The 18,626-nt window shown below is 50.6% G+C and overlaps 1 protein-coding gene across 1 annotated transcript in view; it reads right to left on the reverse strand.

Moving 5' to 3' along the window:
• Positions 1-7,070: 7,070 nt before the first annotated feature.
• The window catches only part of LOC128266878 (uncharacterized), a 39,041-nt gene continuing 27,485 nt past the window's right edge, over positions 7,071-18,626 (reverse strand). Inside the window, exons 3-8 of the mRNA XM_053003668.1 lie at positions 15,983-16,051; positions 10,475-10,527; positions 8,601-8,670; positions 8,021-8,515; positions 7,223-7,954; positions 7,071-7,157 (exon numbers count right to left, since the gene is read on the reverse strand). Coding sequence (XP_052859628.1) covers positions 7,071-7,157; positions 7,223-7,954; positions 8,021-8,515; positions 8,601-8,670; positions 10,475-10,527; positions 15,983-16,051 — 1,506 coding nt within the window. The remainder of the gene's footprint in view (positions 7,158-7,222; positions 7,955-8,020; positions 8,516-8,600; positions 8,671-10,474; positions 10,528-15,982; positions 16,052-18,626) is intronic.

Raw genomic sequence — 18,626 nt, forward strand, 5'->3', positions numbered from 1 at the left:
TGCTTCACGGTACCACGCTACCTGTGGTAGTCCTGCTTGGCTTGGCTGTCAAAGCCACAACCACACCAACGACACCATTGTTACGTACTTAGCTCTGGCACGGAAAATCGGGGTTTCACCTTCCGTCCTTGCCTTGAGTCCGTTTATCCTCTTTTTTCCGCGTCGGGCACCAATGCTTGGAATACTTGTGCCGTTGAATTTGATTAGATGTGCTCGATGTCGTAACCAGAGTCGCCGTCGTACCCGTCGGCCGACATATGCATATTCCTCACAGGACGCTTCGCAAAACAATGCTTGATTTTCACAATGACACCGCGGTGAATTCAGTAACAGCCGGTACCGGACTCCACGTCACAACTACCTCGTCTAGCGGACGTTAACTTAATTAAAACACAAGCGGGTCAGAGCGGCATTCTTCAGCCATTCTCTGTACCCTAGTATGTAGTGCATACATTTATGAAAGGAACTAAACTCTAAGTACAACAACACTCGAAACGGTTACCGTACAGATGAAAAATTAGTCGAACATGCGCCATACGGAAGCATCGCACTGGCCACTAGCCTGATTTCTGTGGCACTTCTGCCGTCATTGATGGTCGCTATTTAAACCTTTGTCACTCTCTCGACTGCCAACTCACTTCTACGACAGAAAACCAATTTCGATCACGAATTGCACTTGCCAGTCAAGGCAGGACTATCCGGCGGAACATCCTGCCCGTGCTGAGGACGCGCACACGTCTTCGCTTCAACGTGGAGTACCTGACTGCTGGATGACAACGTGGAACGGTGCCGCCATCATGGAAAACCCACTTGCTGACCGATCGAAACTAGCGCTACACACCTCAGCGGCCGGGGCACACATACACAAACACACACACACACCAATGTCGATTCGTTTTTCCGATTACACCATGCCTTGCTTTCCGTTTTCCGTTTCAAACAATTGGCAACAACCACAGCCATATGGTGATAGTGTTACCGGTGAAAATTATTGGGCAGCACGCACACACACACACACACTTACAATATTGCATGAGGAAAACTCCACGTCCTCCTCGGAGATTCCGTTGCAACCAGTTGCATTCGACACATTCAGTGCACATGCGTCCACGGCGCCCGATTCGTCTCGCGTTTTCGACGGCTCACAAGACACTCAAACGCGCACTCCACCTGGCACCGGGCAGACTAACGGCGAGCTACTAACTGTTGCCCGTAAGGACCTGCCATTCTCCCTGGCAACGGTTCGGGAACAACGTCCACCAGAGCGTCCTTCTCTACTGCTCCACACTGGTGTGTGTGTGTGTCTGTGTGCGACCCTAAACGGCTCTCTATCCGGCCGGTTGCCGGTGATGTAATTCGGATCTCCCCTCTCCTGCTCTCCTGTTGGTTGCTGCCAGGAAAAGCGGAAAACAAAGAGCGAGGAAAAATGCGCGCGTCCCACCCAAAAAAAGGTTGGCGTTGTGGCTGCTCTTGTTTCGCGTGTTCCTCGGCCCGGCACTTGTAAGGGTTTCGTGTTTCGCAGGCAACCCACCGGAAACCCGATTGATAAAAATACGAAACCGGAAAGGGGGGGCCTGGGGCCTGCGACGCCATCGGCAAGCAGGGAGAACAGACCCATTACATAAACCCATTTTGGCGCTATTTAACAGCCGTGCGCATAGATTGTATTTTAAGTACATTATACGAGTGGCGTAGCGAACGACTACGGCTTGGGATACGCAACAAGTGGATACTCCGACGGATGAGTAAGAAAGATGTGGGCTCCCTGGAGTAGAGAAACGGCCTTAGGGAGAGAGAAAACCTCCTTGAACAAGTCCTTGGATTACTCGTTCGAACCCTCCGTTCCGTCCGTTCATTGATCCAATTAGAAAAGAAAGCAAATATAGTGTCCAGCCCTATTCTTCGTCGCACATACACACAGAACCACCTTCACGTTCGCCAGGTCAGAGAGCCGGCGATGCACATCATCGGATGCATCCATATTTCTGCCGCCATTCTAGGGCCATTTTATGCCTGATAAGCACTTTTCCGCACGCAACCCACCGGCGGCGTTTCCTTTTGTGGTCGTCGTGATGGGCCCAACGTCGCCACAGCGGTCGACGGTCACTACCACAAACCCACCAGGCGCCTCCGTCGGGTTTACGTTTAATTGGCGCAACCCCTCGATCGAGTGCTAGTTGTTGCTATTTTTTTCGATCGAATACTGCATCCGGTTTCGAAGCCGTCGTCGTGTTATTAAACATTCCCGATTCGGCTTCAACTGTTTAAGGCTTCTAAACCCATAAAAAGAGCTCCAAATAGGAAGAAGGAATCGCTACTCCACTGGCGCCACCATCGGTTTGCATCGTTGCACATATTTTCGCATCGCGTACGCGTCACACCATATTATTAAACCTCGCTCGCGTACGTAAGGGCGCGGTAAACGTTCTGACGTACTCCTCGAGGAGCTGAGGGCTTCATTCATCAACCACACTTGGCGCATAAGCGAACAATCAACAACAGCACACACGCGCGCCCGCGATCCCCGCACGTCCGCCCCCAATGCAACCGCATGAACCGATCGAATGTCACCCCGCACCTCCCCGGCCGCACAGCACCGTTTGATGACTGGAATTGAAGTTCTTTATCGCTCGCCCGCTTCCGTGACTTTCTAAAGTGCATTACAGCGCCACCCGCGTCTCATGTGCCGCTCGTGAAATGAAGTCGATTGAAAAAATACAAACAACTGCAACCCGGCAGGTGCAACAAGGCCGCCCGATATTGCCGCGCGGGAGGTGTGCACAGGGGCTGGGGACGCACCGCACACGTGTGTCGCACGGACAAAGCGCGAATCATTCCCGACCAGAGGAGATTACGTCGCTAATCCGCGCCGGAGAGATGATCGCCTGTTGCTGACGTTGACGTGCGATGATTTACGTACGTTTACTTGACTTGTCCATACGAGCGGTGGGCCAATTTAGCGAAGAAATTGTCTTATCATGCCCAGGCACACGTGTCTGCCAACCGTCCTCACTGTTAAGCAGCGCTCCAGCAGTTCCACAAGTCTTACAAGGATACAACGGGATATTTCACTCTTTTTACCCACCAATGCACTGCACTCGGATGCTACTACTACTGATTACGGCAACCCATTTAGACAGAAACTAAATGTCTAGCTCGCTGCCACACGCGGGCCTTCTACACGCGCCAACGTTTTCCAATGCACTGCCAAAGAAACTCGCACCGAGGAACTCACTGCAGCCGCCACTCATGGTGAGCGTCCCCAACACTCACGATGGGGCACGATTTGTGGATGCACGAACACGGTCGCAACCACATCAAGTTACAGCCGCCGCCAACTTGGTGTAACGTTCTTTGAGGTAATGAAGAAATTATTTCACTGGCTTATGATGTATCCTTAAAGAAAGAGATGCTGCCAGCCAATAATTCACAGCAAGTAATTTAAGAGATCACCAGCCGAGTATAGTTTGAATCAATGGCTCAAAAAAAACGAACCTAGTTTGGCTCGAGCCGATCGAAATAAACGATGCAAAATAGGTTGAAGAGCTGTGTTTCTCCCCATTCGCTATTTAAATGACATAAGCGATTCGTATCAGCGAACATTATTGCGTAACGGCTAATAACTTTTCCGCAGGCACATCAACGAAAGTGGCGCGAAAAACCGGGCGCTACTCTCGCGTGTAGCGCCGCGCTGCACAACGCGTGCAGTAATATTCAGGCAACACGAGCCAGAACGAACCACGGCACGTTCACATTCCAGTTCGTCAGCCTCGTCAGAACTGCGTTTTGCGGGTCCGTCGTTTGCAGTAAAGAAAAAACGTTGCCGCCTCGGGAGCCGCCGCCTTCTTATCAGTTGGCTCCGGTAGACTGCAGCGGCTCGTGTAGGTTTGTTTTGTTCGCCGATGAGCAGCCTGGTTCACCTGGTGGAGACGCAGCTTCACCTCCCCCCGCGAGGCGGAGAATACCGCCGCTCGAATATCGCGACAATTCTCGAGTTGCACTCGGCAGTGATTAGGTTGCATAACTGCCACTACCATCACCACCACCAGCAGGCGTTGCGTCAACAGTTCAGCATTTCGATGTGAAAAAAACAACAACAGAAACCGTTGCATTCTGTTGCACCTTTCGCGTGCGCATGCAGTCATCGTCGTCGGAACCGGACACTGCTCCACACGAACCGGTATGGCCGGTGCGACCCCCGGGTGTGCAAGATGCAACTCACTTTGCTGATGCATCTCATCATCATGACTAACGCCACCTCGGGGTGAAGGCATTTGAACAATGATTTACATTTTCCTTATTATTTTGCTTCTCTCTACACGGGACACTGGCGAGATTCAACAACCGTCATCCAACAAAATCGGATATCAAAGTAGCGAATGGGAATCAAGTTTACCCTCTCTGGGGATGGTTGTTGGAAGACGATAACCGTAGAACGAAGTTTATTATTTACGACCCCGCTCTCGCGCATCGAAGAAAGCTTCCTGGTGATCCACGTTGCGTGCCATTCGAATTTATCACTCCCAACCAACTGCAAATGTTGTCATCATATAAAAACGTCACAAAACAAACGATTGAATTTGATTAGTTTGAAAAGACTTTAATATTACTATCATGAAACTGTTCACAAACCCTACAAATGTCTTCTTTTGGCGAACGCCTTTCTAATATGCTCAACTCTCTACGTTTTTTGGCAGACCACCTCTCTCGCTGCGCCATTCGACACACACCATCATCCCGTTGCTTTAGGCATGGTTGTTTGGGGTACTTTTTACGGTGTTCGATATAAATAGTGGTTTCTTTACCGGATCCTTAACGAAACACTAGTACAGAAGTAAATAGTACAAACTGCGCCGTTCACAGTACACAGTTTTACGTTGAGTATGTGTGTAGATAGCAAAATAATATAGAAAACTTACATCCCCCCCTCGTTTGTAAAGAAAATTCCCTTCTATCCTGTGTTGCTATCCTGCACACGATTGGTTTACGGTTACACATGTGCATAGGGTGAATGTCCATAATTTTAACTGCTTCGAATGTCCCGTCACGAACGTGCTACATCAAACATTACCTTCTGTCTATTGCCTAACTATACGAGACTTCTTTTTACGCTACCCCTCTCTCTCTCACACACAGTGTTCCCGTTTTAAACGAAACATTCCTACGACAACGACATCCAGCAGTAAATAGCTAAGTGACACAATAATATAGTATAGCCCAAGAGGGAATAGAGTGGTGTGTGAATACTACGAACAAACGTTATGTTAAGCCCCCCAAAACAGAAACGCTCGGTACCTGCTGTTCGCAAACCGTGTGTAAAGGGACGTGATTTTGGTTGTTGCAAATAATTTGTTCAGACGATTGTTGCATCCCTACCATTGTTTTCGCCCGACACTACCAAGCACACAAGTACAAAATGCGACCATGTACACGTTCGTTCGTTTTCAGTATTTTTCTTCTCTGTATTGCTTGCTTTCCCGTCCCCTCATTTTGTACTATGTGTGTGTGCGATCCTACTATCGGCCACTTTATTCGGGGTTTTTTAGAGTTTCCAATTCCATTCCCACTACGAATAATAAATAAAACCAACTGTTAGTGACAGCAAGCCAAAGGATAAGGGAGGCGCTAGCAAGACCTTAGAAAGCGTAATGAAACTGCCATCATTCCCGTGTTTAGTCACACTAAACGAATGTTGACTTTCGAAAACAATCGCTAGCGTGTTAGAAGCGCATTCTAATATCAGAAAGAATAAGCAGTGAGCGGGAGATTTGTTAGTAAACGATCAAAATTGATTGCAACACGATGCAATCGCAAATGATACGAACTGGAAGCTCTCACGGCTCTAGCAGATAGAAAGTGTTCCAGAGTGCGGTGTCTTTGGGTCATAGAGAAAAGCGCGCAAATGCAAACACTATAAACACCGATCTCGCAGGCGTCGCAGGGTTACGGAAGCGTACTAGTTATACTAGTTCACGTGCAGAACGTGAAAGCAAACAAACGGCAAACGTGTCAGTTAGAGCTTCACCGGATATTAGTCAATGTCTGTCTCTATCCATTGTGTCTTGTATATCGTTATTTAGTAATATACTAGAACCTTCAGTACCGATCACCGTGACTTTCGACGACACAGTGTGTGTGTAAATGATCTTAAAAAAACCTCACAACCTCACTAAGACCTCCTCTTCTGGCTATTACGGGATTTGCTGCGCTGCTGTGAATGTTGCCTATGGTCACAACCTTAATCCATGCCAATTCTACCGCCCCACACACACACACACAGACAAACTGCCCTGCCCTCTATAATCGCTCCGTCCGATCCAGTGAGAAATGATGAAAACTTTCTTATTGTCCAACAGTTCCGACCACGCTTCGCCATATTACAATATAGAATATTAGTAAAGTGTATACGCCGTTTTGTGTATGAGGTGAGAAATGTATGCAGTGGCAGTGTCACACTTAGTTCGCGCGCAGAGGCTGTGGCCGCAGGTTCACGGCCCACCGGCGCACACCTCTCGTAGAGTAGGGCGCGTTTCGTTTTTTTTTCAGTACAGTCTGCGTATCCTGCCGCAGTCGCGTGTGTGCCCCCCGCGCGTTTTGCCTCTTTCTTTGTATCAAGTTATGCTTTAAACGTACTATCACAAAAGTTGTTATCTTACAAGCTAATCTTTCCGTCCTACTGTGTGTGTGTGTCTGTATTTCTGTGTAGTTTAATGCTTGCTGTGGGTGCTGAAACTGTTGCACTTGTTAGGAGTCCGAGTTCCAGGTTGGTTAGTTTCCGTTTCATAGTTATCTATTAGGATGTTATCATTGTTGTGTTATTATAGTTTAGTGTATACGCGCATGTGAATGTCTGCGCGTGAATTAGGAGTCAACATTTTGATTTCCGTTCGATTTACGAAACAACCAGCGCGATGTACAACAACACCATTGTACGTACGCGTGTAAACGTTTGCTTGTTCTACCTGAATAGTTCGACATAAGTGTTATGGGGGCACGCGCCCTCGAGCACCGGTGCTCCATTGGGTCACCAACGACACAGAATAGGTTTAACGACCGAAGCAGGCACTCGGCTACCTAGCGGACGTCCTCCGAATCGGCACCGGAGGAGGTGACTTCAGTCGATCTTTCGCTGCAATCGGCACAGGGATGTGCGTTTCCTGAAATGTTAAATACGCGCATCAGTACACACACACTAACGGTATCGCCGTAAACAGATACGTACGTGGCCACCGCTTCCTCTCTGCACACGCCGCCAGCCCATGCTTTTCCGCCAGCTCGGTGGTGTCGGTGTGTTCGGCGAGCGACCGGCGCTAGCGGAACTTACATGCTGCACACCATTCTTGTTCAGTTGATTGTGACACGTAATCAGCACATCCTGCAGCAGATCGGCCGTATTGATCGATAAACCACTGGCCCCGCCGCCAGTTGCTGTAACACTGCTGCCGCCGGTCGTGCCGCTTGAATCGCTGCCAAGCTTTTTCATCCCGAAACGACGCACCGGCGTCGGGGGAAGCGACCGGCTCTGCGGTTCCGTCGGTGACTGGCAGCAGGTCGGGGAGTCATCCGCAGTGCCGCCAATGTCGTCACCGCATTCGCTCTTGCACTGCGGCAACGGCGGAAGCTGCAACTTTTCGGTCAGTGCGTCACTCGAATCACTGGAGGAACAACTAAGCACTTGCGCCCGACCGCCTTCGCTCGGAGTCGGGCTTTGAGACAGTCTTTCGTTGTCGTCACTGCTGTCACCATCTGTTGCGTCGACGGTGCTACTACTGCTGTCCTTCGACTCTTCGGTCGTTCGCAAGTCCTCCTCCTGCCGCCCAGGACCGACACCGACGCCGGCGTTTCCGAGCGGAGAGTGCAGACTGCGCGTACTTCCCGAGGTGAAGCTGACTAGCCGGTAAAAGTCTCGAGTAAAGTTCGTGCACGCCACCTCCTCGTCCTCCGAGTAAACAATCTGCAACGGAAGGCACTGATGATGAACAGCACAAAAACGCTGGCGCTGGCTGGCGCTGCCACTTACCTGTTCGTGCAGCAGGGCGGCAGTAATATCCTCAGTCTGTGTTTCGGCCGTCGTGAGAAAGCTGGAGTTCCAGATCCACTCGTGGTTCTCCTCGTCCAGCGCGGTGGCAAGCTCTTCCTGCGACATGCTCCAGTCCTCCATGTCGGCCGTGCACGGTTCCGCCGACACTAGCCACTGCTCCGGCTCCTCGGGCAGCTCCTCCAGGTGCCCTTCCGGTGTCGGTTGGGGCTGGCCCGAGCTCATGGTGCAGTAACCTTCGTCGCGACTTTTCGCCGGGCTCGCCGTCACGAGGGCCGCATTCTGAGCCTCGAGGTCCCGCACACGCCCCTTCAGGATCGCCACCTCATCCCGCAGGCTGTCCTCGGCCACCAGTGCATCGACGACCTTGCGCATAATGTCATCTAGGCACGTCTCGTACTGCCGTACTCTTTGGTGTAGCGATTTGTTCTCGTTCTGCAGCGCCAGCAGACTGTTTTCCTGCTTCTGGAAGCGCACCTGCACGCGAGTGGAGAAAGAGAGAGCAAAGATCGTGGCCATTAGCATAGTCAGTGACTTACAGCCGGAGGGCAGAGACGCTTACCTGCAGTGTTTTGTGCTCCCGACAAACTTGCATCGATTTTCGGTCCTTTGTCTTCATCGCCTTGCTCATGCTGCAAAAAAGCGAATGACCAAAGTTAGAACATTATCACCACACTTCACGGGCGGGCGGACACGAGGGCTATTAATATGAATAGTTGGATTTACTTAGCAACAACCTAACATCGCAATCCCGTGAAGGGTCGTGTGGAAGCAGATGGAGATTTCCGGTTCTGTGGCTTGCCGGAGCATCCCTTTTTTGCCACACGAGACATCGTTCATAAATATTGCAAACGTAAGACCTTTTTGGAATGGGATTAACCCACCCGTTACGCGGAGAAATTTAAGCCCCGTAATCCTCCGGACCTGCCATTTAAACAACCCTAATTTCCTCGGGGACACAAAATAAACTCTCGGGCGGACTAATTCTTTGCGAAGAGTGAACCGAGAGAAACCGATGAAAAATTCATGCTCTTCCAATAAGTGCCCGCCGCGTCCTGCCGTGTAATGCGTAACCCTCGGCAACGTCTTAAAAAGCGGTGAAGCGACGGGACCCTTCGTCTTCCGAACCGAACCATGGATGGATACTCTGTCTGTCCGTGTTGCATCGACCGGCAAATGTTTGCGCTACTTATCCTCATCACAGCCCGCGTCTCGAAGGTGGTCCCGGGAAGGTGGGATGTATTTACCGAACAGATTACAGTGCCGTCCCCCATTTTCACTACCCTCCCCGCACACTGTGGACATCGGAGCTAAAGCTCCACCACCCCGGACCTCTGTTCCTTCCGGGGGTTTTAGCCGAACGGGGAGAAAGTACGGATGATTGCGTGCAAACAAAGACCAGAAGAAAAAAGGGTTCCCCGTGCCATCGGGAGCGCGGGGTTTGCCACAACGATCCCCAGTCCCGGAGTTTGACTCCCCGGCAACCCCAATCGGGTTTCTTTGGAAAACTTTTCGATACCTCGCGATACCGATGTGGTGCCACACAATCTTTCGCAAGACGCAAATTTGCCTACACCCTTTCCGACGACGGCGGGGAGCATAAATCTCGACCGACGCTTCCGTCGCCACTCGCCCCAGTCGTTTCCGAGAGCAAAACCCACAACGCCATTGGCGCCCTCCGCCATTGGAGAGCTAACGAACCACATCTCCCGTCGCAAAGTTCTACCCAAGCTCACAGGTCGGCGGGACTTTCGGAGACGGAACCAAAACTCCTTTCATTTCCGTAGGGACGCCCTTCTCCTTCAGACCGAAACACCTTCCCCACGCAGCCGGTGCGCGTGTCAAAGACCGGAAGTAGCGAGAATTGGTTGACGAAATAAAGGTCTCGCGGTGGAAAAAGTTACGCCATCGTTTACCTAGCTTTCTCGGTGTCGGTGGCGAGGGACTGCGTCACACTGCGCGCGACCTGCACACGCACCATCCTCGTGGTGTCTCCGGGAAAATCTACGCAGCTGTGATTCTCGTATTTAGACAACTTATTATAAACGTAACGTAGAACAAAGCGAAGCGAAGGTAAATATTTGAACCTTTTCGGCTTGTTGCTGCTGCTGCTGCCGGTCCTGTTGGTGATGATGTTAAAGTCATCATAATGCTTCGTCTTCGTCCCTTCCTGGAAACCGAGCAGCAGCAGCAGCAACACGTCCCTCCAAGTCAGCGCGACCCACGATGGTTGCATCTGGTGCCACACTCGGTTTGCAAACAATTCGAGGGGTGTTTTGGGATTGTGTGTTTGGGCACAAAATACGAGACTACTATTTGCACAGTGACGCCAGCCAGCCCTGGGTTTGCATAATTGTGATCGGCACACAAACAAGCATCAGCACACCCAAAAGAGATCCTGAGATACACAAAGCTTATCCCGAAACCGATACTTACACTTCCAAATGCTCCTTAATTTCCTTCTCTAATGTTGGTGAACTGCATTGGCTCTGCAAAAGGAAAGGAAATAAAAGAAAAGTTGATGAGTATATGCACTTCCGATGATGAAAACCCAAAACTCTTATTAATTAACACCAAAACCGGAGCATTAAATTCGGATTCGGAAGAGTCACCATCCAATCCGGCCTCCATATAGACCGCCGCGCACCACAAAGCGAAAGCTTTGAATTCAATTAAACGCAAAACAAAGTGTCACGCCACTCGGAGTATCTGTGGCAGCTTTGAAACGGAACCCGCCCCGCTGTGTGAGAGAGGCCAGGAAATCCAATCCAATCCTCGGTTTGCACAATTTCCCGGAATAGGAATAGGCGCCGTCCCCCCAACGGGGAGAAAATTTAAATTCACTTCAGGAAGAAAAACTTCATCACAAAGACACAGGCCGGACGGAGCCATCCGGAAGTCATCTTTGCGCAGGCCAACAACAACCACCGAAGCCGCCGCTGCCATCATCGGCATCATCATCAGCGTGGAGGAGCGTGAAAAAGAATTTCCCTCTTTTTATTCACTTCCTGGTCCCGTGTCGGAGGCATCCTTTGTCGGCGTAAAAACCGGCGACGGGCACGCACGGGAGTGAAGGAGTATGCCGTTTTTCCTGAAATGTCCTGTTCTGGTTTGCCCCCGACGGGACATTTCGTTTAATTTCGATATTCAAAGTCCAGTGAGTCGCAATAAAGCCTCCGCCGTCGTCGTCGTCCGTTTGGCGGGCCAAAAACTCTTCCATTTTGTTTTGATGCGGTTGCGTGTGATTCTTTTTGCACTTCTTGGAGAACTTCTCCGGCAGAACCGGCAGCGACAGAACCGGACACGGACCTAATTCGCATTCGTTCAATTATTTTTGTTTGCAGCCCGCTTTCGGATGGAAACTCTTATTGATTAAAAACGACCTCGGTCACCCTCTCTCGGTCGCTGTCGCTGTACGTTTCTTAGCTCTGAAAAGGGTTCTCCGCGTGTCTCGGGTGGTTCCTCTCGGGTTGACAGTGACTGACACACGCGCTCTCGTCCGACGTCCACTTCTCGTCCGACGTCCTCCCTCGAGCGCGCACGGCCATATAGTTTCCTCGTCTGATTGGTTACGCCGATTGAAAACGATGACGAGGGGATGGCTTTTTATTTGGTGGTTGGAAATTTTCACGCACGTGTTCCGTCGTCATGCCATTCATTCCGCGTTCCGGGGTCCCCATTAACGCGCCCATTAAACCTAAAACGCGTGCAGCGTGCGCTGGGAAGCTAACAAACGGCGAAGCATAAACACACATAAAACAGTGAATTCGAAGCCATGGCTGCGAGCGTGTGCGTGCAACATAATGATGAGCATTCCGGGTATGTTGCTCAGGTCGTGTGATGCATGGGCGGCAAATTTCTGTTGACGATTCTCTCCCGATTCTTTTCGATGCCAAGTGGACGAGAAGCGATAGAATCAATCAAATCAAGGGCCCAACGAACGGCGTACATGATTAGGGTACCCTCAGGAACTGGGTGCCGCATACGAGTACCGAAAGCACCACAATAATGGGCACAACATACACTAACGGGGTTGGATGACAATTTTGCACAGTTCAGTTATTGCGGTCCGGAATGCTTTGTACCATCCAGAACATGTGAAAAGTGCAGATGGTACTTTCCGTGATTTGAGATCCGGTTTCTGTGGGTCGTTTTCTCCAATATTTCCATGTTTTTCACAGCACGTTTGCGGCGTTTCGTTGAATAGAATAAGGTCAAACACGACAACCTCAGGCACTTCAGTCCATTTAGCAGCGAGGTGATGGTGACGTTGCTATTTGGGTCAGTGTTTGAGGATTCTTTTGGAGGAGTTGGAAAAACATCGGAAAAATGAGTCATAAAATTAAACTTGTTCCGGACGCCAATTGCCAATTGGATGGCATTGACTGCGCCTCTTTCTAATCCTGCCACGAAGCTAACACCCGAAGCGAACTTACTGGACATGAACTTTCCAGCTTTTCATTCCCGTTCTTACTGTTTGCTATGTGTTTATTATTTGTTACTGATTGCTCGGCCTCTAACTAAAAGCCTTCGAACGAGAACCGTTTCGGGTCGGCTTAGCTTCCGATTTGGCCACCAAATTGCCGGGCATTTCGTAACGCGCGCGCCCCCCGTGTCCAGCCAAACTGTCACCACGGCAAGGCCAGAGAGCATTGGCCGCACGGTCGGAAACGGTGGTATGAAATCAAAATAATTCCTTGTCATCAATTATTCATTTTTGCTACCATCTCGGAGTGCCGCTCGAAGTGCCGCTTGGGCCCGTTTGGTTGGCGCCATCAGAAGAAGGTTGTTTTTCTTTTCCTTGCTTTCCTTCACTCACGAAATTGCAGTTTTTGTGTTGGGGCCACGCCACTTCCGGCTCAGAACTTCCTGCTCCCCACCACACTCGGTCGCGGGAACTGGCTTTTGTTGAAAGGGAATAATTTACGCTTACATTGCGTTAGTGTTATTGAAAACATCCATCTTGCTAGAACATCCATCCCATCCGTGCGTTGGCTTTGCCCCGTAACAATCGTGGCGTGGCCAACATTATGTGATTCAATTCCCTGTTTTTCTTTTTTGTGTGTCCGACACAGTTTACTCCGTCGCCCGCCATCCGCTACACAACCCGCATACTTTTGTCTGATTACTTCCAGGCGACTCCGCTGGGTGTCGCTGATACGGGAAAGTAACCTCCCGGTTGATCAGCGTCGGCCAGTGCCCCCCCGCCGATTTCTTGGGGGGGCACACCGAAAGCGTAATGAGTCGAACGGACGTTAAAGGCCTTGGGTGTGTCCCGCTCCATTAGGCCGCCGCCACCGAAGAACGGCAGGCGCTCCACGGCTCGGTTTCGGCTCGGTTCCGTCGGAACGCGGGAAATCGTTCGATGTCTTAGTCATGCGGCGACGAGGTTTTCCCCAGGACGCCCGGAAGTTTGAGAACCCTTCGCACCGCTTGAAAACGGAAGGCGCCTGTCAGTCCATCACCGACCGCACAGACCTCGGAGCGCCCCGGGAAGCCGCGCCACTGAGCCAGTATTTTTTTTTTCCTTTTCACAGACCGTCGACGAATCGGGAAATCGTTTTCCACTCAGTCTAACTTATGCAAAATCAATTACATGGTAAACAGTTCGCCCGAGCGGATACTACACCAAACAAGATGGGCCCCCTAACCTTGACACGGGAGTTTGGGAGCCAGAAAAAAGGACCACAACTGAAACTGAGAATCTCAGGGCCGTCGTCGTCCTTCGTATCGTCCCCGAGCGAAATCCCCCGAGGGACGACAGTAGCTTTTTGTTTGCCGTTACCGGAAAACCAAACCCTCCGCCTCTCTCTGTCTCGGGCGGGCGGTTCGCCCGGATGGAGGATTTGTAATAAAATGCGGATCATATTTCTGGTAATAAAGCAAGATTTTATCTTCTCATACGCACACCGTAAACTGCGTACCACTCACCCACCACCACCACCACCACCAGCGGATGATGGCCTTAACGGGGGAAAAAACGTTCCTTGCCACTGAAAATGATCCCTAGGGACCGTCGTGTACTCCCTCATGCGCGCTGGCGGCCAGGTTTCCGGCGTGTCCGTCCGGTTAGCTGCGTTTGTGTGAGTCTCCGTTCCGCACACAGGCCACAAGGTAAGTAAGGGTTGTGAATGCATGCAAACAACCGATCCCACCATGGCCCAGCCAGTTTGGTTCCACGATATCTTTCCCCGGGGCACCGAAGGCATGGTGCGGCCGAATTTCGACATCATATCGGTGGCGGTGTACACATGTCCGAGTGCAAGGAGCGAGAGAGAGAAAGAGAGTGACCGTTACTACGTAGGACGAAGGCCCACACGGCCGAAGGAAGGGATTGTTTATGGGGTCCCCCCCAATCAATGGGCCTTTTTTATGCTGCGTCGGCCCAACCGGAGAGACACCTACGTTTGTTGAAACGTTTCTTGGACGAGCCGACAAGTTGCGTTGCGGTCCCTTCTGACCAGGGGCTTTGCTGGGGTCCGAAGCCCAGGGTTGGCTCCTTTGGGGGGGGTGATAAAATGGTGTTCGCCACGCAATCCCAGCAAAGGGTCCCCAACAACTGCGGCGATGACGAATGGCTTCGATTGGCCCCCTTGGGGGGTAAGCAGGGATTAAGTAGTAGCCTTTTGGACCCCAGACGGAGCAGAATCAAGGCACATCCACCATTGCGTATTGCACGATAATTGATGTTTATAAAGTTTTGCAAACACCACTTCAAAAGGAACTGTTTGAGTCGTTTGTAGAACATGAATTCACAAACACTCGAGGCGCTGTAGAACATAAATTGTTGATGTAATTAGGTGACGTACCAAATACTTCCACTGCCAGCATCCATCCACAGACGGTAAATGATTGCGCCCGATTGCGAACCCGAATTCCTTCGGGCAAGTAAGCAGAAGCAATCAGGTGCGGAAAATGTCGCCATTAGAGACAGAAATGATTGGATTCGATTGCCAGATTAAAAACACAATTCCATGTGGTGATTCACATAACAGAGCTCATCCCGAGGAGCAGTACCGTCAACTCAAACGCCAAGGAACTTCGATTTGTCCCCCCTTTTTCCCGCCGCAACATCGGACCTTTGAAAAGGGGATCCACGGCGGAAAGACAAAGAGACATTTTCTTCAATTCCATCCATTTCCCATTAGGACCGTGGGTGGGTGGGTTCGTTTCCAGTCAAGCGGAAGAAGAAACCGTAGTTCTCCCTCCCGATAGTCTTAAGGTCCATCAGCACCAGGCAGTAAGCTCCTGGCTAAGGGAGCCATCTACTGCGTTTCACCGTTCATCAAACTCACAATATCTATAGTTTTTAACTATTTTCAAATATTCGAGTGAACGAATCGAAAGAAAGCAATCCGTTTCCAAACAAACGATCCTTGCGTGACTGTTTCAGTCAGAAAAAATGTTAATAAATAGAACCAACAGGATGGTTCGCTCCCTTATTCCGACAGCGGCAGGCGGGCGACGGCAAATGGGCCATCGCCATCGACTGTCACTTTCGGTTTCGTATCGTGCGCGCCTACCAACCAGCAGCAACGCAGTGGAAAACCCCAACGATGGCCCTTTTGTTTTCCTTCCCCCTCGATGGCCAAGGACTAAGGAAGCAACGCGCGCGCCCCCCAACATTGCTGCCGTCCCCGTTTGTTCACCTTTTTTGGGGCGTCCCTTCTTAAGTCCTTCTTCCCTCGGAGGAGAGAGCTTGGGGAGATTTTTTTCGATACTTTGCCGCACGTGAAACTTTCAACGGAATTGATAGTTAAGCCGGCCGTCCCCATTCGCTGGTTAGCCTAGCAATACCCGGACAAGCTGAGAGCGTTTCCGAAGCAGGGAACTTTTAAAGCCTACCCGGCCCACTCTTGAACGGAAAAAAGCTTATGTTGGGTGAAAATTAAACAAAATTAGGTTAAAAATGTACAACGTCCGGGTGGTCACTGTCGCACTTACTTGGTTTACTCGTTCTTGTAGCTTTAATAAGGCCTCTTCTAGTTCCGCAATGCGAGCTTCCAGCATTTCCTGTGGACGGCGAGAGAAGAAAGAAATACTCGAATTAACACAAACGGCACCCACAGCAGCAGCAGCAGGTTGAGCAGCCCAGAAAACTGGACCATCTTAATGTACTTGATTGCGGCCGGGGGCATTGAGAGTGTTGCTCCGCCGCGTTCAATGAAATATTAATTCCACTTGTCATCAACTGTGGGGCGATAAGTGTGTAAACGTTCATTATGCTTTCAGTACCACACAAACACACACGGAAGAAAATCATCGCCGACGAGGCGCGGCCGCCTTTATGCGCTCCGACACCACCATGTGATCCGAGTCCGGCAGGCCGTGGCTTTGATCTACGCGGTTTGATTAGTTTCCACTCGTCTTTCGACGCGTCGCTTTTATGCTGATGCCGTCGGGTGCCCGGGGTGACGAGAAAGACCGCCGGCAGCCCGAGAACAAAACCGACCAACATTTGGACCCACCGAATGTGTTACTGTGGCGAGCGGTGCGGCGCGCTTCAAACCGGCATGTGGTGGCGCGATGAGAAAAATGGTCCAAATTTGAGTTATTTTCAAATGCTCGCGCGACGATGATGCTTGGGAAAATAATAAGATAGCCAAAGAGAGGCCCCGAAGGGGGCCCAGAGGCCGCTCTGCTTATGTTTCTCCCCCCTTTTTTTACGAAGAAAGGAGATGTTTACAATTCATTCTTTTAATGCTCACTTCCGAAAGGCCAAGTGGCGGATGGAACGCGAACAAGAATTGGAAGAAGAAGCCGAAAATTCGGGGCAAACCTTTCCCCACACGCTGGAGTTTAAATCTGTTGCTGGCCCTTCTTCGGAAAGCCATCGGAACCAGCATCTTCAATCAATCGCACGCGGTCCGCGAGAGTTTGTAAATGTTGTGCCTCGACAGCCGGTTTGTGGCGCGGGTTTGTGTTTCTATTTCCGATGACCCCGAGGGCCCGGCCCGGAGCCGCGGCTCGGTGATGGATGAGCGCGATGAGAAGCTGTCAATTTTGGCAAACAGGATCGTTTGATATGTGGGCGCGTCTCGCGCCATTCGCACGCTGGAGAGAGCGCCGAATGAGAGGGGGAGCTAATGTTTGTTTTTCACCCATAACCGGCCACCGGCTCTTGCGGCAAATGTTGCCATAAATCATCACCCGCGGAGAGGATGACCACCGATCGCAAATAGATAGCCGAGTGTACGCGCCTGAAAAGATCGTCAAGATAGCCTCGTTTTCTGAGTCATCGCCCCACCGAGCCCGGAGGAATGCCACACAACGCGCGGCTTTTGCTGGTCAGGAGAGGGCTGATTCTATGTTTGCTTTTTCGTTGTTTGCGTGGCCTGGCTCATCCGGATTTCTGCACCCATTCGTGAGAATGGCAAGCAAACATACCCGAAGGGCCACACGCTCGTTAGTTAAACAAATGGAACCTGTTTTATTTATTTCTTTATACGTGGAAACTGTCGTCTCGCTCTCATTTGCATTTTCAGCCCTGAACGGAGCTGAGCTAAGCGGAAATTGTCACATGATACATCCCATTATAGCTCGCTCTTTCTGCAGTAAGAAACGCAACTGATGTGCTCTCCTTGCCAACCTGTGTGTCTGGGCTTAATAACACTGGAAAGGCACAATTTATGCGTCGTTTGCGGTGTGGTTAAAAATCGATCTTCGGACTCTGCTTGGGCTCGTTATGCAATTCCGCTGCAATTTTTTGCTTCATCATAATTGAGACAACCATTACACGGCGCGCATCAGAGCTTCCCAGAGGGGATTGCGCGTTGTTTGCTTGCGCCCGTTTAAATCGAAGCTTGGCTCGAAATGGAAACGAGAAAAAATTGCACCACAATTGTGAAAGCGGCCACCACCGATATAGAGAGCTTAATCCAAAATCAATAAATAATGTCGGGAAGCTAATGATTTTTTATTGATATTTGCTCTCCATGGACAGGGTGCTGTGTGTGTGTATTTTCTGAACCAATAAACGGTACCCATCGTCGAGATCGTCTCGAATCATAAACTACATAAAGCGATGGTCTGTCTGTGAGAGTAAGTTAAAAAAGCGGCCAAATTACCAACTCTGGGCTGGGCGTACAAATTTATTAAACGGGCACACACATTAGCCGGATTTAATCAGTCCCTTCGTTGCAGGTTGCAGTCAATGAAAGCACATTATGCAAGCCAAATATGCATTATTTACACGCTCCATTACACAACCACCCTGCTGCTGCCTGCATGTTGGCCTGAGAGCATTAATTCCATGCATCAAACTCAGCCCGGTTCTCAGCTGTTGATTGGCCCCACACAGCATATTGTGCTTTATGCAGCCGGCGTTGCACACCGGCGTTATGCAGCTGCCAGCGAAAGATGCCAGAGAACAAGTCAATTAATCGTACTCGTACTCGTAGCTACGGACCCCGAGGGCTCTGAACCAGAGAAACAATCCGCCCGGGGAAAGCCCTGATCCATATTCTTCCACGGCACGGCGGGCCGTTAATAGTTCGTTAGCAATTCATAAACAACACCGACGCTTCTCGTCGCCTGGCCCGTTATGTTATGACAATAGTCGCTCGCGCCGCAAAAGCACCCATTCCCG

This window comes from Anopheles cruzii, chromosome 2 (assembly GCF_943734635.1).
Source record: "Anopheles cruzii chromosome 2, idAnoCruzAS_RS32_06, whole genome shotgun sequence".
In the NCBI taxonomy this organism is placed as follows: Eukaryota; Metazoa; Arthropoda; class Insecta; order Diptera; family Culicidae; genus Anopheles; species Anopheles cruzii.